The sequence below is a fragment of the Bactrocera neohumeralis genome, chromosome 3 (assembly GCF_024586455.1).
Source record: "Bactrocera neohumeralis isolate Rockhampton chromosome 3, APGP_CSIRO_Bneo_wtdbg2-racon-allhic-juicebox.fasta_v2, whole genome shotgun sequence".
Classification (NCBI taxonomy): Eukaryota; Metazoa; Arthropoda; class Insecta; order Diptera; family Tephritidae; genus Bactrocera; species Bactrocera neohumeralis.
Genome location: NC_065920.1, coordinates 38,809,821 through 38,835,395, shown reverse-complemented (window position 1 = coordinate 38,835,395; position 25,575 = coordinate 38,809,821). Strand labels below are relative to the sequence as shown.

General features: G+C 35.7%; 1 protein-coding gene across 9 annotated transcripts in view; it reads left to right on the top strand.

Moving 5' to 3' along the window:
• Positions 1 to 17,191, top strand: part of LOC126753446 (leupaxin) — a 72,316-nt gene extending 55,125 nt beyond the window's left edge. For 8 of the 9 annotated variants that reach the window (XM_050464930.1, XM_050464924.1, XM_050464928.1 and 5 more), the window contains 3 exons: positions 7,297 to 7,710; positions 7,780 to 8,010; positions 16,230 to 17,191. In XM_050464930.1, the coding sequence (XP_050320887.1) occupies positions 7,297 to 7,710; positions 7,780 to 8,010; positions 16,230 to 16,496 (912 nt within the window). In that variant the 3' untranslated portion in view covers positions 16,497 to 17,191. Of the gene's footprint in view, positions 1 to 7,296; positions 7,711 to 7,779; positions 8,011 to 8,193; positions 9,354 to 16,229 lie in introns of those variants that run through there. The other variant, XM_050464931.1, reaches the window with a different exon arrangement.
• Positions 17,192 to 25,575: the final 8,384 nt, after the last annotated feature.

Here is a 25,575-nt window from a genome sequence, read left to right as displayed (position 1 = left end):
GGGGACCAACTAAATTTTAAAGTGGAATAATTCGTATAATTTTAAAGTTTTCGCACCAAAATACATAAATATATTATGTTTGTACTATATGTATACTATTGTCATGCAATTTTTGCGTTTATATAGACGTTTACCTGCCACTGTATATTCATCTTTATATGTACAAGGTGAGTTACAAAGTAAACAGGACTTTTTGAATCTAGCGCCCCCTGGTGGCGGCATCTATATGTCGACTGGTGCGTTAGAATCTGCTATCTTTATCGATTGTCCAGTGAGATTCATGACATTTCATCGATTGGAAGAGAAGTTATTGCGTTTTAAGTGTCAGCATGTTTGTGTTATCGGTGCGAAAATGAGCTTCGAACAAAGAGCTAACATTAAATTTTGTTTTAAAATTGGTAATTTTTTTACCGAAACGTTTCAATTGATGAAACAAGTTTATGGCAATGATTGCCTATCCCGTAGCAGAGTGCACGAGTAGTTTCAACGTTTTCAAAGTGCCAAATTGACTGACAACCAAAAATTGCTCTAAATCCAAAATACGAAGGACATCATTAAAGAGGTCAAAAAGAACCAAAAACTTCCTTTACAATATTGTGACTGGTGACGAAACGTGGTGTTTCCAAGATGATCCCGAAAAGAAACGCCAGAATGCTGAATGGAAGGCACCAGATGAGCCGAACTCCAAAAAATCGTGCATGGAGAAGTCAAAAGTGAAGACAATGCTGATTTGTTTCTATGATTCCAAGGGTATTGTCCTCAAAGAATTTCTTCCACCCGGCCAAAACGTTAATGCGGTATTCCACCTTGGAGTTTTGAAGCATTTGAAAAATTCTTTTCGGAAAAAAGCATTTGCCGATAAAAGGAAAGCGTAATGCACACGTAGGGCCATTCAAAAGGATTGCACCGGCATACTGGCGGCTATACCGACCAACGAGCTAAACCACTCGTTCGACATGCTTTTGGACCGCGCAAAAAGCTGTATTGAAGCAGATGGAGACTATTTTGAATAAAATAAACAGATTTTGCCGAAAAAACCATTTGTTCTGTTTTTTCTGTAAGTCCTATTTACTTTGGAACGCACCATATACTAGATGTATGTATACTATTGTCAATGCAATTTTTGAGTTTATATAGACTTTTATCTGCCACTGTATATTTATATGTATATACATATGTATATATGACCTCCATGTAACGCGTCGCAATTTGGGCAGTCTTTGCTTGCTTTTATATGTATGTATAAAACTTTTTGCAAATTTTGTTGGTATTCGGTGTTTTTAGTTTTGTTTCTTGTTTTCTCCAACAAATTTAAACGTTCGGCGACGGCGTCCTCATTGCTGAGGCTGTTATTGTTGTTGTTGGCACTACTAAACGTTTTGTCGTTCACATTTAGCGCTCCAAGTTGTTTTTGAAAAATTTCTCCCGCCTTCTACCTCTCTTCACTCTCTTCATTACAATGGCGTGGTGTGCTCCCTTTCCTTCCTGTTTAAATGAATTTTGCAGACGCCACCGTCGCTTATTAGCCTATGATGAAAATTCTGACAATAAATAATGCCAAAAATATAAACAAATTGCACACGGCCACCATCAACAGCCAGCCAACCAAACAACTGAGCAAAACAAGCAGCAGCCGAAATCCACACACAGTTGCCCGCACGCGAATTACCGTTACCGCAAACGCTGCTACAGCATTTAAATTTAGTTTCCTTGTGCTCTACGCCTTCCAATGGTCTATTTTCGTTTGCATGTGCCTTTTTTATTTATGTATGTATGTATATAATGTATGTATGTATGTTGTTATCGTACTTATCTAATTTCAATTCTCCTTCGAAAACAAAAAGTGCCAAAGTGCAAAAATAAAAGCAAAAACAAAAAAACACGTCGCTGCTTTTCATTACCATCGACTTGAAGGCGTGTGGAAATGATTGGGCGGATACAGCGACAGGCAGTTTCTGCTTGCTGAAGGCTTCATTGCCAACGTCGCAGTGTTCACTGTTTTCCCTGCTTTTTGGCATGTAAGTGACTGGGGCATCGTCCGTCTCCTCCTACTGCTCATTGTCCTCTTTGCAATTAAACAAATAAAAGCTGCACCACCGCGCGGCATTCTGGTTGCTCCAAGACATCTCCTATTTTATATATACCATATTAACATACATGTGTAAGTATGTATGAATGTATGCTTGTCCATATAACTGATCTGCAATCTGTTGGACTTCATTCCAATTCAAATGGCATTGTTTAGAAAAGTGAATCTTATTTTATTGTGAATAATTTCGGGTCGCTGCATTTCGTTCAGTGTTGCATTCAGCTCAGCGTACCTGCTTCCGCTCCACTAAACAAATTATCTACACATAACAAAAACAAAAAATTGAAATTTGCATTTCATTTTCATATGTACACACGGGCACACATGCTAGCGCATATATTTTTGGCGTAACGTGTGCCACCGATCAGCTTAGTAATAATGTTTTCTTCAGTTTTTTTTTAGTTTTAGTCGAAGGAAAACAACAAAAGACAATATAAATAATATTTGTGTGAATTGGGGCTGCTGAGATAATCTCATGATTTGCCAGTTTCACAAATGGAATTATGTATGTGTTTTGTGTGAATAACACATACACATAAATTTACTTTGTATGTTTTCCTACTGAAGTAGTGTTTTCTTTAAAATTTCCAATGCGGTACTCGTTTCCCATATAGTATATGGTTAAATGCTTGACTAAACCCAAATCTCGTGATCGCAATTCTAAACCCCAAAACAATACAAAGGCATTTATTTGATTTTAAATGCTTTTTGAAAGTATCAAGTGTATTAAAACATATAAACTTATTAAAAAATACATTTAAAAGTGGTATTCATCCTCAAGAATGAATGATGTTTTCTTATTAATTCGTTATTTCCCTATTTTTTTCCCCAACCTATAAACATGATTGACACTTACTTCATATATTTTGTAGCAGCACTATTATGAAGGAGAATTGTGGTAGGAAGTAAGATACTATTAGAATTTTAATATAAAACGTTCAATCAGTGAAAGTATTAAATACGAAAGCTCGTACTGTTTGCTGCGCAGAAATACTGTTCTCTAACAAGAATATTGGAGTCTAGATTACTGCATAGAGTATAATAAACGAAAAGAACTGTCAAACTTCCGTAATAGTTGTAAACAAAGTTTCTATCAACAATCCATAATAATCCAAAAAGTTACAGAATATAACTATTGTGTTCTCTATTTGTATCGCTGTGTACCTTGATTAGGGTATATTAAATTTGCAACTAAGTTTGTAACACCCCGTAGTAAACGTCTTAGACCCTATTATGAATTAGGTTGTCAAATATCTCCCTTCCGCTTTTTTCTCTTTATAGAATGCTTTATAAAAAGTGATACATTGATCGGTTTTAGTTCAAATATGCGCTTTATAATACCCCCCTCGTAGTAGCCCCCCTCCTTATTTGCGAAGAACTCGGACAGCCACTTTTCACAAACCTCTTTTGAATTAAACCCAACCAGGGCGTTCGCCATGAACAGTAACAGGTGATAATCACTTGGCGCTATGTCCGGGCTATTTGGTGGATGCGATAAAACCTCCCATCGGAGCTCCCGCAGCTTCTGACGAGTCATCAACGAAGTGTGTGGTCTGGCGTTGTCCTGGTGGAACACTACACCCTTTCTGTTGGCCAATTCTGGTCGACCACCTGCTTCAAGCGGTCCAGTTGTTCGCAGAAGATGGTAGAATTAAGCGTCTGGCCATATGGGAGCAGCTCATAGTGGATAATTCCCTTCCAATCCCACCAAACACAAAGCAAAACCTTCTTGGTCGTCAATCCCGGCTTGACCACTGTTTGGGACGATTTACCGGCCTTCGACCACGACCGTTTTCGCTTGATATTATCGTATGTGATCTATTTTTCGTCGCCAGTCACTATCCGCTTCAAAAATGGGTCGAGTTCGTTCCGTTTCAGCAGCATATCGGAGGCGTTGATTCCGTCCAGAAGGTTGTTTTGCGTCAAATCATGCGGCACCCAAACATCAAGCTTTTTTGTGTATCTAGCCTTCTGCAGATGGTTTAAAATGGTTTGGTGACTAACTCCCGTCTTCTAGGCGATGTCACGAGATGTCACATGCCCGTCTAACTCGATGTTTTCCATGATTTGATCGGTATTCATCGTCAAAGGTCTTCCGCCGGCTGGCTTATCCATGGTGTCGTTTTCACCCGCTCTGAATCGTCGAAACCATTCCTCGGCAGTTCGAAGTGATAGAGTACCATCTCCCAAAACAGTGTTATTGAATACTATTACACTATTAGTGAAAGTGTTCTACATATCTTAATATTCTAACTGCTTTGGTTCTCATGGCAAAATGATGGCATTTATTCAAGTTGGAAAAAAAACTACTCAAGATCGTTCAAGTCACTCAGCTCCACTTTTTTTTTAGGGAAATATGATTATTGTACAAATTAGCCATATAGATTTTACAGAGAGATTTTACAATTACTAGTAGTGATTAGGATTTAAAGAAATGCTATTGATTTCTCCTTTGTCTTATTTTTAAATAAAATTCGTTAAAAGCTTGTTAAAATTGTTCTAGTACTTCAAAGAGATTTTCTCATTTGAATTCATTAGGAAGCTGCCATTTTCAGAGATTCAATCTTTCTATATAATACATATTCATTATACCCTGAACAGGGTATATTAAGTTTGTCACGAAGTTTGTAACACCCAGAAGGAAGCGTCGGAGACCCTATAAAGTATATATATAAATGTTCAGTATGTTGAGCTGAGTCGATTTAGCCATGCCCGTATGCCTGTCTGTCCGTCCGTCCGTCTGTCTGTATATGTATATACGAAACTGAGGGACTAGCAGTTTTTAAGATATCTTTTTGAAATTTTGCAAACGTCATTTTCTCTTCAAGAAGCTGCTCATTTGTCGGAACTGCCGATATCGGACCATTATAACATATAGCTGCCATATAAACTGAACGATCGGAATCAAGTTCTTGTATGGAAAACTTTTGCATTTGACGTGCTATCTTTACCAAATTTGACATGGATTACTGCTTAAAGTAATAATACAATATCCGAAAAAATTTTTCAGATCGGATTACTATAGCGTATAGCTTCCATACTAACTGAACACATAGTTACTAAAAGAAAGAAGGGTATATTAGCTTCGGTGCAGACGAAGTTAACGTTTTTTCTTGTTTTTCTTTCACGTCGCTCAAGATCTTGCATAAAACAATAATTTAGCTGCTTAATAACTCTCTCAGCTCTCATATAGTTCCATTCATTAAACTATTTCTAAGCAAAATCACCTGTCGATTTGTGAAATACTGTATTATGTAAACATATGGTATGTAAAGATGCACCCATACGGAAAAATTGTACCGGTTTTGAAATTATTGCCGCTCACACTCACTTTAGTTCAATTTGATTTTATTTTCATAAAGTCAAGTTATAAAGTTGTCTTCTGTGTTCTTTGCCACTAGACATCTGACACACTTCCGCTAATGGCTTTGTTGACATTGCCTGATTTATTACACGCATCTGTCAGCTACCCAATTGTTTATCTTAAATGACATACACATTATGCTTGATTGATACCTATGAGGTTTTTTTTATTGATACAACACTATATTTTAGTCCCTTATACTTAGTTTAAAATTTGAGAACTTTTTTGAAGTTTTCGGGAAGATTTTTTTTGAATTGAACGTTATTGGTGTGCTTACATGAAAACAGTCCTTCAAGTTATTGGGTCATACAGGTTTATTGGAGACAGATACTTGGACTGATTAACGAATTTTAGAATTACATTAAAGAAAATAGTACTTAGACGATATGAGCTAACACAACAAAGCCGCCATTAACATTTGCTGTTTAATGATCACTCTGTCCTGAGATATGAACCACCTACATTAGGATCACAGCTAGAAGCCTGACAAGTTGAGTCCAAACGCTGATTATTGTTCTAGATATATAAAACGTTACCCAACTAATTTTAAGGAATGTTCTGGAGTTACCCGATGTTAAAACGCGAAATCTAGATTTGTGTTCGAGTGTCCTGTCAGGGATGTAGGCATATAAAAAGTTAAACCATATAAGTGGCAATTTTAAATTAGTACCCATTCATTACGAGCGTTTTGTATATGGAGCTGAAAGTTTACTGACTTCAGAAGTTTGTGTGGCCGAAGAGTTCTAGCATCTTAAATTGTACCCACTTAGGTGGTTAGACAGAACTCGGATTGTTCTCTACTAGAACTTTCAGTTTCAGATAAGAACACAGCAACTTTCCCGTACCGACGACAGAGGGTAGACGGGATATATGTACATTATCGAAAGAACCGGGATTTAAATTCGCCTAGTAACTTTCACCCTTAGCAGTACTGTCCAAACCAGCCGTTATGGCAACAACAAAGTCCATTTGTCTTCCAGCTAAACTACGCCGGCTACGATTTTAGGTCCCAAACTGTTCTACATAAATACGAACCGCTTATTGAAACAAAACTTAAATGGTGCACAAAATTAATTTTATTTTTAAACAAACACGCAAAAGTCGTACGTGCAATTTGTAACTTAGCAATGAGTCTACTAGACTATGCCTATCCGGGACGACGCGATGTTCAGCTTTAAAGAGTATTATCAGCAATGACAATTCGCATATGACTTTTAGGCAAAATATCAATACCCACACAGTATAATTGATTGTGTGTTGACTGTTTCGAGCAGAACTTGGGAAAATGCGGCAAATGGGAATACCCCGTTGGGTGTATAGACGCGGCCGAGGAAAAACCAAAATCAGTTTCGCTTATTTAAGGGAAGCCACACATTTTTATACATATGTACATATATGCATGCAAATAAATGAGGGGCGCTGCCGACGTTTGACCGGAATACTTCATATAGATATTTTTTGGCAATACTAAAGCTTCCCAGTTGTAAAGCTGCTACTTGCGTCGGCGCATTTGCCAGTCCGTAACACGGTCATCGTCTTTTTTGCTCTTTGCTTATTTACTGCCTCTTATATTTTTCAATTTATTTTGTTGTTGTGCTCGACACGATAACCGATTGCTAAGTTTTTGAGTTCGGCGCGCATAAAAGTATTTTCAGTTTGAAAATTTTCACCAGACGCTTTAGATCGCACACAAGAACGTAAGGCAACGCAGCTAACAACTCAAAAAAAAAATTTTTAATATATACATACATACATATGTACTTAGGATAAAATTTTTCAGTCCTTCATAAATGATCAAGGATTTAATAAAGGATTTAAATTTTTGTTTCATTACTCTTTTTAGGTTAATAACGGTTCGAACCATCACCACCAGACAGTTACCGATTACGCTAAGCCGAATAAGGGCGTATCACATTTAACGCAAACTATCACCGAGACCACCACTTCTACCGTTGTAGAAGATAACGAACCAGATCAGTTGGATTCTATGCTTGGTAGTTTACAAGCCAATATGAGTCGTCAAGGAGTCAATACAGTGCAAAAGGGCTGCTGCAATGCTTGCGAAAAGCCAATTGTGGGCCAAGTGATTACAGCCTTGGGCAAGACCTGGCATCCAGAACACTTCACATGCAACCACTGCAACCAGGAGTTGGGCACACGCAACTTCTTCGAACGCGATGGCTTCCCATACTGTGAGCCGGACTACCACAACTTGTTCAGTCCACGTTGCGCTTACTGCAATGGCGCTATTTTAGATGTACGGACTTATGGCTAATATTTATTTAGATTATGAATTGGAATTATGAACAAACATTTTCGTTTGCAGAAATGCGTAACAGCTTTGGATAAGACATGGCACACGGAGCACTTCTTCTGCGCACAATGCGGACAGCAATTTGGCGAGGACGGTTTCCATGAACGCGATGGCAAACCCTATTGTCGCAATGATTACTTCGAAATGTTCGCGCCCAAGTGCAATGGTTGCAATCGTGCTATTATGGAAAACTACATCTCGGCGCTGAACTCGCAATGGCATCCTGACTGCTTCGTCTGCCGGGTAAGTGCTTTCAATATGCTCCAGCTCTATAGCTTACATGATGCGGTAAATCCAAAATTTGCAGTCTAATTGCGAAACTAAGATTTTTTTACAATAATTGCTTGCACATGTACTGTATTCTGTTTAAAGAAACCGTTGTAAATGTATGTGTTTCTCAATTATTTGTAATTTTCACCTTTCTAGGATTGCAAGAAAGCGGTGAGAGGAAAATCATTTTACGCCATGGAAGGCAAACCCGTCTGTCCAACATGCGTGGGTGTTGATGAGGAAGAATAAACCGAGATACAATTTGATTTTATGGAGAATTTAATTTCTCCAAATTTGTAGAAACGGGTTTTCGTAAAGTTTTGTTTGCTTTTTTTTTTGTTTGTTAATTTCAGAACGTTTCATTAATTTTGAGTCTATTTGATACTTTGCAAAAACAAAATTGAATCAGCTACATATAAAGCTATGCGATAATATACATATGTACATACTTTAGAATGTATGCATGCTTATTATATTTAGTCAGTGCGTGGCGGGTGCAAAAGTTGAAAACAAAAACAAAAACAGCAGCCAGCGTGCGTTTCGGTCGATCATTTTGAGATATACGGGAAAATAGAGTTTCTATTTTTGCTGATATTTTACGCAAGTACAGCAATGCGGTTGAACACGCACACTTACACACACCTATATATATATATTCACAAATACCTCTACACAAATCGAAATTACACAAACGGCTACACAAACACACGAAAACATCCACACACACACACACCCACACACAACCGTGTTCCATTGAAAAGTATTGCACAAAAAACAACAACTAATTGGATTTCGATTGATTCTTCCTCATCATAAAAGTATACGATCGCCACCGTTCATGCTGCTACAATAAGTTGATATATATTCCTGATCTTGCTGTTGAAACCCCGTGCTACCCACAGGCATGGCAGTGCGTACGCATGAACTCGTTAACCATTGGTACGTGCACCAAATGGCAGAGTGATTGTGTCCCTGCTCATGCCACATGGCCTTATGTTGTCCCTGAACTTTTGAAATTTCTGCATAGTTAACAGCTGTGCCACCGTGCCTCAAGAATATGTTAAAATAATTTATAAATTCACACGTGTAACACTTATTTCTACTAGTTAAACTAACTGAATTAGTATCGAATGGAAATTCGATGAGCATAGAAGAAGTGAAAGTATAATAACTAACAAATCGAATCAACTATAAATTAGGTTAAGTTAAGGTATTTTTAAATACAAGGCAATATTATTGTAATTTGTTTATTTGTAAATAAAAATAAAATATAAATAATATAAAAAAAAATAACAAAAAACACAAACACAAAAATACACATATCAAAAGTCGTCAGATTCTATCTGGCAAGTATCGTGTATTCACGATTACCATGCCGGTAGAGATGCGATTGGGTCCGAGACCTTGCGCTCGTCAGGGTCACCATGAGGCCAAATTTGACGATTGCAAGGTGGTCGCTTTCCATACTTTCGTTCATTCGAAGTAGGCCTACGACCTCGAAGATAAAACTTTGGAGGGCTCTTCGTATGTGACCTTCAAGCATATGTGGTTATGTACGTGCAGATATTTATACACAAGTATATATTTACATATACACATGTATGTATATACAAACATATGTATGTGCTCATTTCTATATATGTACATAGATATGTATATATGTTTATGGGTTGCACTCACATATACGCTCAAACTTTCTATACATACATACGTATATATTTCTATACTTATTTATTAAGAAAAATTACCGCGAATTTGTTTTATTTATAATATTCTTTTCAATACCACCCACATTAATTTAATTTCCATTTGTTTGTATTTAAACAAATTATAAACATTGCCTTGTATATATTATACATTCTTTAATATATTATAGGAAAACAATATTTCTTATGAATACATCATAATTTAAGGTAGTTCCATATACTTATGTCAATATATTTTATAAAGTTGAAAACTATATACAAATATTTTTTTCAATACAATCAATAATTTTTTATTAAAAATTAAAAAATTGTTTGTAAAGAAAAAAACTATTTTTTACTAATCCACTAACAATAGTTTATTTTTGTTTCTAAAACTGTTGGATAGTTTTCGTTTTTATTTTAATTTACATAGCATAATTATATTTTAAAATATATATTATAAATTAAAAAAAACTTCTTTAAAACTTAATCAATTTCCGTTTAATATATAATTAACCAAAATTTTATATCGTCACCTAAAATGCAAAATAACGTAATAAGTTCATAAGTTTACAAGGGAAGGATATACTATATAAAAGAAACTACTCATATTTAAGCAAAATGTCTGTTACTTTGCTGTATCAAAGATAATCATTCGCCAAATCGTTTTAATAAATTTAATTAGGCCAACTTTCAGCTATTCCTAATCGGGACCTTAATTACCAGTTAAATCACACTATTGAGACAGTTTAAACTTTACTGCATTTAAATGTTGCAGATCAAAATGGCTCACCCTACCTTCCACATATCAAATATACATATATTTCCAAATGTCTCTTTCATAAGTATATTCATATATATGTATGTATGTAGTCTTTTATGTAAATCACGTCAGTTGCTCTTGAACGTAATTCGTGTATGTCTTTGAATATTTTACATTGTAGTATCTTCAACGACTGCAGCTGTTCAACGCATTTGCCACTCGATCATATTTATGTCTTGCCAGTTCTCTTTGCTAATATGTTTTAAATTTCGCTTTCAAAGTTAGTCGCATTTTGTTTTTCTGCTTATCAGATCCTAGTTCATTTGATAGGTTGCCAGCAATCAGAACTTTTTTTTTGAGTTTGTAATACTCATAAGAAAGCATCGGAAACCCTACAAAATCAAATATTATCAGACTGAGTAACTGAATCGATTTAGCCATGTCCGTTTGTATATACGCGAAACAGTCCCTCAGTTTTGGAGATACCGGTCTGAAATATTGCAAATGTCCCTTCCCGCAAGAAGCTACTCATTTGTCAGAACCGCCGATATCGGATCATTATACAGGGTGGGCCAAAAGAAACCAAGGGGTGTAAAAGTTTAATAACTTTTTCGTTTATTATTATTTTTTTTTTCTTTCAGATTATATAATATACAAAAGGGAAATTTTTTTACACTAAGTACGAAAAATGATGTCTCTTAAATGACCGCCGAAATTTTCTATCATAAACCGATACCGTTGTCCATTTACGGTTACAGCACTTCCATCTTCATTCTCGAAGAAGTAAGGCCCAATGACATTTTCAGATGTGATGATGTGATCCCACACCATACTGTACACCTGATGGGGTGTAATTGGCGTTGATGAATGGCTCTTGGATTTTGAGAACCCCAGAACCTACAGTTCTGCTTATTAACAAAGCCATTCAAATGAAAAATTCTGACGTTAAAATGTCGACGATATGCTCTTTGCGTTAAAATAATTGATCTCTGGTTTAAATAATAATATTCTATTGTTCTGGTTCTCTGTTCAGTTGTGTACCTCTCCATTATAAATTCTCCAAGTGTTGTCTATATAATCTGAAAGAAAAAATAAAAAAAAATTAATAAACGAACGAGTTATTAAACTTTTACACCCCTTGGTTTCTTTTGGCCCACCCTGTAGTACGACGTAACCTAGACCTTGTTTGGAAAACCTTTTATTTGACGACATATCTTAACGAAATTTGACTAGAAGTATTGCCTAAGGCATCAAACATTATTTATTATGTGACAATAAAAAACATACACTCAGCTACATAACTTACTCTTCATTCTGTCCTAATTACCAAGATATAAGCATTATACATAAAAAATATTGAGTATTATATAGTATATGAATATCTAGATTTTCGAATTAGAAAATTTTAAATTTAAGTAATTTGATTATAGCGTTATCACTAAGATAGTCTCTGGTACATTCAATTTGTTTAGATATTTTATTTTTCCTTTTTGGTTAAATTTTATTTATATTACTATTTACACTAAGTTATATCTATTAAACTTTATTCTTGTTCTGTGCGAAGCCAAATTTGATGAGCATTTAAAGACTTATAGTGCGAATTTAGTTTGTTCTTTGTTAGACAATGCGTATACGTAGCCTCTACTAGTTTTGTCAACTCGTCTATGAAGATGAAGAAGAAAAGAAATCAAACCCGAATTAATCATAATCCTCTCATTTCCAAACCAAGTAAATTCCCTTTTTTGTTTGTTAAATGGCTTTAAATATTATGAATAATCGTTCTACTTCCTACTAATGTAAGCTCGTGCTATTTAGGGGGGGTTGGTATAAATTCTGTAAAACAAAGCCCATTTTAATGTTTTTTTTATTTATTAAACAGTTAAAATCTTTTTTTAAAATATCAGTGCAACATTTCAGGATGAAATTCGTCGAATATGTTGTTAAATTTTCATGCCGAAATATCTGGTTGTCAAATATCTTCCTTCCGCTTTTTTGCTCTTTATTCAATGCTTTATAAAAAGTGTTACAGTGATCGGATTTAGTTCAAATATGCGCTTCATAATACCCCCTCGTAGAAGCCCCCTCCTTATTTGCGAAGAACTCGGACAGCCACTTTTCACAAACCTCTTTTGAGTTCAACTTTACACCAAAAAGGGCGTTCGCCATGGACAGAAACAGGTGAATGCAATAAAACCTCCCATCCGAGCTCCCGTAGCTTCTGACGAGTCATCAACGAAGTGTGTGGCCTGGCGTTGTCCTGGTGAAACACTACACCCTTCCTATAGGCCAATTCTGGACGCTTCTGGTCGATCGCCTGCTTCAAACGGTCCCACCAAACACACAGCAAAACCTTCCTGGTCGTCGCATGTGATCCATTTTTCGTCGCCAGTCACCATCCGCTTCAAAAATGGGTCGAGTTCGTTCCGTTTCAGCAGCATATCGCAGGCGTTGATTCGGTCCAGAAGGTTTTTTTGCGTCAAATGATGCGGCACCCAAACATCAAGCTTTTTTGTGTATCAAGCCTTCTGCAGGTGACTAACTCCCATCTTCTGGGCGATGTCACGAGATGCCACATGCCGATGTTTTCCATGAGTTGATCGGCATTCGTCGTCACAGGTCTTCCGTCGGCTGGCTTATCCATGGTGCCGTTTTCACCCGCTCTGAATCGACGAAACCATTCCTCCACAGTTCGAAGTGACAGAGTACCATCCCCCAAAACACCATTAATCCCACGGAATGTTTCTCTAGCGGATTTGCCTTTAATGATGAAAAACTTTAAAATAGCGCGAATTTCGGCGTTAGTGAACTTCATATTTATTTGTATAGCATCGTTTTATAGGTTATGTCAAGACCTTTCAAAGATGTATTGCCAGATACGAGCTCTGTAGCGCTTTATACATAGCCGCGAAATTCAAAAGACAAAAAGGCGGAATGAAGATATTTGACAACCTTATATTAAAAAATACGACAATGGTAGCAATTACTCTGGAGCGTTTCGGAAAAAAATTTAATTGATGTGTCCCTCATAACTCGGTGCTAGATCATCAGACACCAAAAAAGTATATATTTAGATTCTAGTTTTACCTAGTAAAGCTGGAGAAGTGTAAAAATAGCCATAACTTTGTCAATTCTTATTGCCTTCTAATTATTAATTAGATTTTTGTGTTGGAAGAATCTAAAGTTAAAACAGCGTCATAAAAGTAATTGCAGATTTCCAAAAACTTATAGCAAAGCTAAAAACTAGATTTTTTAAATAGCTGATACGAAAACATACTAGCCATTCTGCAGGAATCTCTGACGTCATACCACTGCACTTTTGATGCCCATTACTCTGCAGCGCAATTATCAATTTATGTATTTATGTACATATGTTCGTATTTCCTTATATGCATTGTTCTAATTGTGTTTCAATCTTTTGAGTACACCAAATATTTCTTGATGTCTTGATGGCAATTTATAATGCCACTTTATTTGTTGGCGACAAATTTTTACTTCTCGCAGCACATACACACACACACAGTGTTGGTGGCATTGTCAAAGTGCCAAAGCGCATAACAGTTGTAAACGATCTAATGGCTTTGCATGAATGCAATTCTTCAATTCATAATTCATTTTCGTTGCTATTCTAATGTCGTTGTGCTTGTGTGGTATGCTTTCGTATGCTTAAATGCAAAATAAGATTTCACTCGCTTAATGAAAATTAATTTATTACATTGCTGAGGATGCAATGCATTTGAATATGGCGTAATTTTTTTGTGGTCGTCGTTTATTCAGCGTATTGAAGGCATTTTCGGCATAAAAGCATCGCTGTGAAGAGGGTGTAGGATACATTGTATATTGTTTATAGAATGAAATCGGTTTTTCGTTTTCGTTGATTTAATTGATTTCATATTAATTTTCATCAAAAGTATAAAATGTTTTGAAATTATTATTATTATTATTAATTTAAAGCGATTCACTATGACCTCAATTGATTTTCTTATAACGGGACCATACAGTTTTAGAATCTTTATCAATTGATTTTTATTTGTTAGCGTTTGTTTAGCAACTTCACATTAGTATACCCTTGATCACTAAATATATTGAACAACTAAAAATAATAATTAGAGCTTAATAGGATCATATATACCAGTATTGTAAAGAGGTTTTATACAAAATTTCTTTCCAATCAAAACTTATCTATTTGCACGTTGGCAGGGTGCTGAGACATCCTGGAAGACTAGGCGATTTGTATAAGAATAATATGATTTTTAACCACTGTCGCATATTTTTGCACATTCATTATTCCATCAACAAGGTCTAGAGGCCACAAAACATGGTATGAAAAGCCAAGCCCCAAATCATTTGGCTTTGTTGAGGAGACTTAAATTTCTTTACTACAGAATCATTCGGGAAATTCAAACTGAACTGCGTTAAAAAATTGTGAGCTTAGAAAATTGAATTTGCTTTTATCAGACCACAAAATCTGTTGCCAATGATTTGGATCCCAATTTTGGTCCATTTTATCCAAGAATGTCATGAAGCCTTCATTTTTTGTTTTAATAGCGGCTTTTTGGCAGGCCACCTACTATATAAATCCTTCATTTCTTTTTTTTTGTTTTAAAATCGGTTTTTGGTAGGCCGTCTTCTACATAAATTTATATCTCTAAGACGTTGCCGTATTGTCACCAAATTTTGCATACGCCCTTATAGAAAGTTCCCTTTTAAAGCGCTCGCCTACACTTATCCGCCACAGTAAGTTTTCTGCTCTCTCAATTGACCTGACCTGATCCCTTTTTACATTCCAACACATCACTATTCTCTTTTTTTGTAGAAGACGAACATAACATTAGTTAAATGACTATAACCAATTCTATCTGCTAGTTGCCGAGATTATAACTTTTCTTCATCTAATACCAATATGCGAATTTTTTGGCCAGGCATTAATTTGTTCTGATTATTTGGCATTTTGCACAACTTTTCAAATAAAACACAACAGGAGTATATATGTATCTTCCATTTAGATGCATTAAAAGAAGTAAATATTAGCACATATTTTAAAATATTTAAATTTTTTAAGTTATGCATTTTAATCTAAGGACCGTTTTCTCAATGTCTGGTTAGCAAACATCTGTCAGTTAAGTTCTCGTTTATAGTGTAATTCTGCAACGAGCATTCATTTCCTACATCAGTATTCGGACTTTACACAAGGTGCATTCCAAAATAAACAGGACTTAAAAAACAGAACAAATGGTTTTTTCGGCTAAATCAATTTATTTTAATCAAAATAGTCTCCTTCTGCTTCAATGCAGCTTTTTGCACGGTCCAAAAGCATGTCGAAAGAGTGTTTTAGCTCGTTGGCCGGTATGGCTGCCAGTATGCCGGTGCAAGCCTTTTGAATGGCCTCTACGTCTGCATAACGCTTTCCTTTCATGGGCAAATGCATTTTTCCGAAAAGGAAGAAGTCGCACGGTGCCATATCAGGTGAATACAGGGAGTTGTTAATGGTTAAAATGTGATTCGCCGTTATCATTAAGTTTTGAGTGAAGAATGATATTTATGAACTTAGTGTTACCGTACAATCACTACAATATTACGTTATCCTCATAACTAAATAATTTAAAAATGTCCATTTGTTTCAATCTCGATTTTTAAATACTCCGCCCTGCTACAGCTGAAATGGTTTATTGCATCCTTCTTACTTTAATGTTATAATAATAAAAAATCGTATTTCCCTAGCTAATTGTACACTTTTTTTTTTGCAGGACTGTCGGCGACCCTTCCAAGGTGGCTCTTTCTTCGATCACGAAGGTCTACCCTATTGTGAGACACATTACCATGCAAAACGCGGCTCTCTTTGCGCCGGCTGCTCTAAACCCATCACAGGTCGCTGCATTACTGCCATGTTCAAGAAGTTCCATCCGGAACATTTTGTGTGCGCCTTCTGCTTGAAGCAGCTCAATAAAGGCACCTTCAAGGAACAAAACGACAAGCCATATTGCCACGAATGCTTTGAAAAGGTTTTCGGATAAATAGTTTAACTAAAATCATCGCCCAATAGTCAAGACTATCACAACAGTCGCATATACTCTACATGCATACATACTAAATACATAAAAATTATGTATGCCGCTTATGTTGTTACTGTTAGACGATGGAAAAACGCGTGTTTATTTTTTATTTGAAAGATAACATTTTATAATTTCAACTTTTTAGCTATTTCAAAATTGTATTTTTTTGCCACGTAACTTGAAATGTAAAATAATTTTGCGCAAACATTCAAACTTTAGCATATAGTTTATAATATTTAATTAATTATATATTTTTTTATTAACCCCAATTGCTTAATGTAACCCATGCTTAAATGTTATGCCGACCAATCATTTTTATTTTTAGACAATTTTTTGTACAATCTTTTCTTCGTTTTTTCTGTAAACAAAAATTCGTAAGTTGCAGGTAACATTTTTATAATTTACTGTTATTAGGTATACAAATTACATTTGTCTTATAAACTCTAAACTTTGTTGATAATATGTACTAAAAGTAATCGTTTATTATTCGAGTTTGCAATCGAAATAAAAGTCGTCTATATTCCAACTGTTGGAAGTTCCGGAAAATTGTAAGAGATTGTTACCATATATAAAGAGTCATGAGCAATTATTTACGATTGAAATTTATTGGGGAAGCGAATAAATCGATTTGAATAAATTTACAAAGAAACAAACTATTTAAAATGTGTTTATGTAATAGCTAACGGAAGACTGTTGAAAGTTAACTGTTTCGACGGAAAAATAACAGTGGAAAAGGTTTTAAATGAGTTGGTTTAGGTGGCATGAAAAGTGATGATAATTATCATGCAAAACGAATAACAAAAACAAGACAAAACGTTAACTTCGGCTGCACCAAAGCTAATATACCCTTCACAGGTGCATTTCTTTTAGTAACTATGTGTTGAGTTCGTATGGATGCTATAAGCTATAGTAATCCTATCTGAACAATTTTGTAATCCATGTCAAATGCCAAAGATTTCCATACAAGCATTTGATTCCGATCATTCAGTTTGTATGGAAGCTATATGCTATAGTAATCCCATTTGAACAATTTTTCGGGAGACTACATTGGTGCCTTAGAAAATAATTTGTACCGAATTTCGTGAATATAGTCAAATGCAAAAGTTTTCCATACCAGCACTAGATTCCGATCGTTCAGTTTGTATGGCAGCTATATGCTATAATAATCCGATCTGAACAATTTCTTCGGAGATTACATGGGTGCCTTAGAAAATAATTTATACCAAATTGCGTGAATATATCTTGTCAAATGCAAAAGTTTTCCATACCAGCATTTGATTCCGATCATTCAGTTTGTATGGCAGCTATATGCTATAGTGATCCGATCTGAACAATTTCTTCCGATATTACATAATTTCTATGAACATAACTCACACGCAAGATACGCTGTCAAATAAGAAAATTTTCCATACAAGAACTTGATTCCTATCGCTCAGTGTGTATGGCAGCTATATGTTATAGTGGTCCGATATCGGCAGTTCCGTCAAATGAGCAGCTTCTTAAAGAGAAAATGACGTTTCCAGAATTTCAAAACGATATCTCAAATACTGGGGGACTAGTTCGTATATGTACAGACAGACAGACGGACATGGCTTAATCGACTCAGCTCAACATACTGATCATCACCCTTCTGGGTGTTACAAACTTCGTGACAAACTTAATATACCCTGTTCAGGGTATAATGAATATGTATTATATAGGGTCTAGGATCAGTTTTCATCCGCTTTTATACATTCTCAGCACAAAGATGTACCGTTATTAGAAAAACACGCTCTCACAATTTTATTAAGATAACTCATATATTGACCGATACATGCGGTAAGAAGTCACCCGAAAGTCCGAGAACCTTTTATTAGATATATGAGGACTATTACTTCCCGGTCCTGAGATGTGGGTTTTCACAGAAATGTGGGCGGCGCCACGCCTATTGTTCAATTTTCACACAGGCTCCCATAAAGCCTTCTCACACCATCTCGGAGATAAAATTTAATGTCTCTGACGAAATTAGTTATTTATTTATTGCGTTTTTAGTAGTTTTAAACAGTACCGTTATATGGGGAATGAGTGGGATTGCCTTCCGATTTGATCCATATACTGTCAGTAGTAGTTCTTATAATATTTGCGCTTAGCAAATTTGGTTATTATAGATTTAGTTCTTTAGAAGATATGTATGTACATTAAACTTATCCGAGGGCGGAGCCACGCCCACTTTTTCATAATTTTCTGCCAACATATGACCAATGCTACTAAGATCCCCTGTGCCAAATTACAGTTTAATATTTTAATTTTGTGCTTAATTATGGCACTTTTAAGTTTTTCAGTTAATGACGTTTTGTAGACGTGGCAGTAGTCCGATTACGCTTATCTACCAACTCGTATTTTTTTTGTACTAAGGAACAAGCATAACAAGTTTTATCAAGATATTTAATTTTTACGCAAGTTACAGCATGCACGGACGGACGGACATACAAACAGTCGCCCAGATTTCAACCCGGACTTGCAGTGATAAACGAAGTATTGCAAATATCTTTGTAGGGGAAAACTTTGATACACATTTCTTAAGTGACGTAAGAGTCTAGCTAGTGAGACGTTCTAAAATCCCAAGTAAGCTATTAATTTTAAGGTTGTGGTCTTGGTAAACAAATGTGGGGCACCAATTCGATACCAAGTTCCAAGTTTGGTTGACTTTGTACCGCACATACTATCTTAATGGAAGATATCTCTGTGAAATTTGTAGTAAAAATTATAGCTTATACCATACTATAAATAGGTTAGGTGATACTGGCCGGCTATCACGCTATACATAGACCTACTGGTACTTAGTAATGACAGGTGGCAGTCTAGTTTAGTTTGAAGTGATACAGGACGCCAACGCTGTTTGCGAACTTTAAAAGCGGCTTGATATCTGCATTCGATGCTTCGTCTAGTCTCTTGAACTCCAAAGCTCCTGGGTACTTAAAACGAGTGCTGGACACAGGCTTAGGAGATGTTCTAGCGTCTTTCTCATGTCAACACTCTCTCTCTCTACACTTTTTGCATGTATCGTTAACACTTATGCCTATCCGGCTCGCATATGATGTCAGTAGGCTCTGATTCCGACTCCCATTCCACTAGCCATTTTGAAACCATCTGTATAGATGTTATGAGTTTCGCTGGTGTGTACCATTCACCCTCTTTTAGTGTGACTTAGAACCTTCTCCCCAAATAAAGCGTGTGAATATGTGGTCCAATTTGTCCACCATTCTACGGCCTTGAAGAATTCACCTAATATAGCCAATCTTGAAGCTGATTTTGCAGCAGAGCTTTAAACTGCAACGTCGATTGGTGGTCAGTTGAATAACCTTTATAGTGCCGCCGTTGGAATGATTCTTAGCGCTGCTGTTATGCAAAGAACAGTATATGTACAAGTAACATAAAATAGAATAAAGAAACTGAATCCATGACCGATGTTAGACCTTAGTACGCTACAAAACATGTTTATAATCAATTTACGGTTTCATCGAATAACGAATAACAACATGTTGTCACAGAGTATAATAGTTTTGTTAACCTAACAGTTGAATAAGTTGAATTATACAACTATTTGTCTCTCTGTAGATAGGCGAAGTTGTCCATCACCTTTACTCAAAACTTACAAAATTCTATAATTAAGCCACAAATTAAGATACAAAGCTGTAATTTGGTACAGGGTCTCGCAGAAGAGTGGTACATCTGCAATTAATTTTTTTTTTTTTTAAAGTGGACGTGCATATCGCATAAACGCTATGCCAACTGTACTTCCTGTCAGTGGAACCTTCTACCAACTTCTCATAAAGCAGTAGTGATACCGCCTAGTTTTTGCTGAAATCCTATAACTTTTAAATTTTATTGTTGTAAAGTGGCAAAATCGGAAACAGCCGAACAAATTTCCATATAACACATCTTTTTTCAGTTATGATTATTTCACCTCAAAGTATATTCACCGTATATACATATGTGTAAATTAAGCACCATTGAAGTATCAGAACGAACCTTTTTGAAAATTGTGATTTTACAATATACCATCCGCCTAAAACTGGACAAAATTGAACTGCAACCTCTCAATGTCGCAGATAACGAATACGTGGACTTCTTTGCGTATATTTCTAACATTTAAAATGGAATTAAATCGCATTTTTGCGACCTTATTTTTTACAACTTTCGACGTGGATTATCTCAGTAACAGTTCATCGATTAACTTAATTCAATTCAAAAGTAGTTGTTTTTCCAGAAACTACTGGTGATGTGCATAACTTGGTATTGCAGGATTGTCATGTGACCTATCGTGAGACTTACCGTGCGATTCTGTGCTGTGATACAGTTTCAAGTCTCTAAATTTGAGACTTTAAGTTTGGGACAATTTTTGAGAATTGAGACGATTTTGCTATTCTGTAAGTGACAGTCACAAAATCTATGACATTTCATTATTCAGAGATGTTTTTACGCTTGAATGAAAATAAATATGTCGATAACAAATATTAAATTTTCTATAACATAGTTAAAAAACATAATATCAATAAAAATATATGTTGATCTTGTTTCATAAAATTTACGAAATTTATGTAAAATTGATTTATTTTTAACCTTTTCATATTTGAGTTGCTTACAAAATATAAAAAACGACAATCCATTAATATCTACGATGATCTCTATTCAGTATATTGATAATAGCAGATAAAAGTTCTTTTTAGTTTCAGATTTCAAATTTGAGGCAATATTTTGAGACTAACGCTAGAGACTGTTTAGTGAATAGTAACTAGTCACAAAATGAGACTTTATCTCAAAATGTCTCAAATAGAGACTGGTTACAGAATCCCGATATTAGACAATGCCATAGGCATTAATGGGACTAACATACATTCAATATATCATGAGAATTGCAAATGCGAAAGCAATCGACTGTATGGGTGTTTCAAGATAAGTCAAATCCAGCAAAAGTTGTTCGCGCAAGAAGAACTTCCAAAAATCCGGAACATGTCACAACCTACCACTATCACTAAACAACGCACAAAGTATTTTTTTTTTTTTGCCGGTTGTTTTAAAGAATTCTGGAAAACCAACCACAGAATATGGAATTTTTAAGCACCAAGAACAACAATTTGATGAGTGAAGTCCTGACTTGGCACCGGGTGACTTCTTTTTATTCCCGTACTCGCTGATGATACCTTAACCTGAGTGGCAAAAGCGCTGCGACAATTGGTTCAAACGCATGCAAAAATGTATAGATCTTGATTGACAAAATTTGGAAAGCGATATAAAAGGCAACCTACGTATCGGTCAATCTGTAAAATGTCTTAATGAGAGAGCATATTTTTCTACCTTTTTATACCTCATATAATAATTTTAAAGTTCTGGTCGACCAAATGTCATATATCATAACAAAATAGTGGAATGTCGAAAATGGATGAAATTTGCAGCGATTCAGCCCAGCTACTCATGTACATATACAATGGACCCCAAATAACAGTAGGAGTGACAAACAAAACGATTCTTCCAAATTTCAATCATAAAAATTAGTTTTGTCACCAAATTTTTTCGCAACATATTCACTAATGTACATATCGTCACCTGAAATGCAAAATAACGTATAGTACATATCATCAAAAAATTCGAAATTGAGTGTCTTATTGATTACGCTTCACTACTTCAAATTACATACATAATATTACATATGTCCAACATTTTCAGGTTCTGCGGTCAGATATAAACCAGTTTTAACCAATATTAAAATTTTGTTTCACTCATGTTCCATTTTATTTCATGTTTCATTCATGCCACTGTAAATTTCCGAAAATGTTGTTACGTTATTTTGCATTTCAGGTGACGATACACTATATATAAACATTTCAATGTCCGTTTATTTCAATTAAAATATTGATATCTTAATTTTTGTTAAATAAACTAAAATACTATTTTCACATAATAATAGATGTATTCTATGTAGTACGAAAAGTTTTAAAAACATGAAAACATAAACTGGTTTTAAACCTTTATGGAATAAGAAAATAATTCATATTTCATTGAATAGCTATGGTTTTTTTAACAGAGCATCACACTTCTTAGAAATATAGTCTATCAGATTCTGGCAACGTTCAAATGATAATCCTTCCCACACCTCTTTCACTTCCTGCCACGGATTTCTCAAACTGATTGGATTTCGTTCAGAAACAGTTCAGGAAACTGAAGCATACCATCAAATCCGTGACTTTACACCATTTCGTTGCGTAATGTTAAGGGTAATTTCTTGTTGGTATACCCATATAAATGTTACGAATTACCTCATCAATACGCCTTCAATCAAGAGATTTGGACCAACTCTACTGACTACACTACCATCTTTTAGCACCGCCATATTTGATCGTTTCTCAGGGAATATATTCGCGTTAAAAGAACGTTGGACTATGTTTCGAAATTCATTTGACAACCATAAAGTTTTAATTTTGCGAATATTTTTAGATTTAATATAAAATTTAGGAAATGTCCAAAACTCCCATTTTTCTGTAAAAAGCAAAACCAAGGAGATGTGATCCTGAAAAGGCTTACAGCCAAATACATTTTTCATTTAGCCACTCCTATTATTTTGTGGAAAATTGTACATATGGTACATATGTATGTATAAGGCAGAAGTAAAGGTTCATATGTCTATAGGGTTGTTGAGTAGTGTAATTATAATAGGTTGGAAAATATCTCCCTTCCACCTTTTTGTCTTTTGAACTTCGCGGCTATGTATAAAGCGTTACAGAGCTCGTATCTGGCAAAACTATACATCTTTGAAAGGTGTTGACATAACCTACAGAACGACGCTAGGCACGATTAGTTTGGGTACGTTCAACAGTTATAGACGTGTAAACATGGAGTTCACTAACGCCGAAATTCGCGCTATTTTAAAGTTTTCCTTCGTTAAAGACAAATCCGCTAGAGAAACGTTCCGTGAGATTAATGGTGTTTGGGGATGGTACTCTATCACTTCGAACTGCCGAGGAATGGTTTCGACGATTCAGAGCGGGTGAAAACGACACCATGGATAAGCCAGCCGGCGGAAGACCTGTGACGACGAATACCGTTCAAATCATGGAAAACATCGAGTTAGACCGGCATGTGACATCTCGTGACATCGCCCAGAAGATGGGAGTTAGTCACCAAACCATTTTAAACCATATGCAGAAGGCTGGATATACTAAAAAACTTGAGGTTTGGGTGTTGCGGTATGCTGCTGAAACGGATTGAACTTGACCCATTTTTTAAGCGGACGGTGACTGCCAACGAAAAATAGATCACATACGACAATATCAAGCGAAAACTATCGTGGTCGAAGGCCGGTGAATCGTCCCAAACAGTGGTCAAGTCGGGATTGACGGTCAGGAAGGTTTTGCTGTGTGTTTGGTGAGATTGAAAGGAAATCATCCACTATGAGCTGCTCCCATATGGCCAGAGGCTTAATCTACCATCTACTGCGAACAACTGAACCGCTTGAAGCAGGCGATCGACCAGAAGCGTCCAGAATTGACTAAAGGAAGGAAATTCGGTACATAATATTTTCTTAACACCCTGAGGACATGTATGAAATGTATGAAATATGGGTGAAATCGATTCACAACCACGCCTTCTTCCAATATAACGCTATTTTGAATTCCATCTGATGCCTTCTCTGTACTCGTATAATATATACACTAGAAACCAATGATGATAGCGGAATAAAACTTTACACAAATACGGTATTTGAAAAATATGTAAATGACGGATAATGAAATCTCGATTATCACTTTATCATGCGAGAGTATGAAATGTTCGGTGACACTCGAACTTAGCCCTTCCTTACTTGTCAAATTTTAAAAAAAGCCTGGGTGCAGCTTCCTTCTGCCATTTCTGCCGTAAAATTTTCGTTTCTGACGTTTTTTGTTAGTCGGTTAACGCATTTTAGTGATTTTCAACATAACCTTTGTATGAGAGGTGGGCGTGGTTATTATCCGATTTCTTCCATTTTTGAACTGTATATGAAAATGCCTGAAAGAAACGACTCTATAAAATTTGGTTGACATAGCTATAGTAGTTTCCGAGATATGTACAAAAAACTTAGTAGGGAGCGGGGCCACGCCCACTTTTCCAAAAAAATTACGTCCAAATATGCCCCTCCCCAATGCGATCCTTTGTGGCAAATTTCACTTTAATATCTTTATTTATGGCTTAGTTATGACACTTTATAGGTTTTCGGTTTTCGCCATTTTGTGGGCGTGGCAGTTGGTCGATTTTGCCCATCTTCGAACTTAACCTTCTTATGGAGCCAAGAAATACGTGTACCAAGTTTCATCATGATATCTCAATTTTTACTCAAGGTACAGCTTGCACGGACGGACGGACATACAGACAGACATCCGGATTTCAACTCTACTCGTATCCTGATCACTTTGGTATATATAACCCTATATCTGACTCTTTTAGTTTTAGGACTTACAAACAACCGTTATGTGAACAAAACTATAATACTCTCCTTAGCAACTTTGTTGCGAGAGTATAAAAATGGCCGCATAGACAACACAGCTACTTTTAAAAAATTATTAAAATAAAGTTTCAACAAATTTTATATATAATCGTGCATAGCGGCAACACTGTACACGAATACTCTCTTAAACGGCCGCATGTCGCTCTTCTTCCACTAAATGAGTTTTGCACACCGTTTCATTGTCATTTCGTTCCGGCCGCGTTTTCACAATAGATACAATTCCATACCGCCGACAAATACACTCAAATAACTATAATTTCCAACTTTATTTCGTTTAAGTTGGGCATTTTTAATTGGAATATTTTGAGAAACCAACGCTTCTGTTGTCACAGTTATGAATATGCCGACTACAAATATTTCTCATGGATAACGAGCATGTTTTGCCTGCATTCGCGCATGATGTATGCGTATGTAGATGTGTATGTATGTACGAAACGAATATTATTTTGTGTTTAACTACTTGACTGCCAGCCGGCTTGCTGATTACACGTACGCAAACATATGTATGTATGTTACTTGACT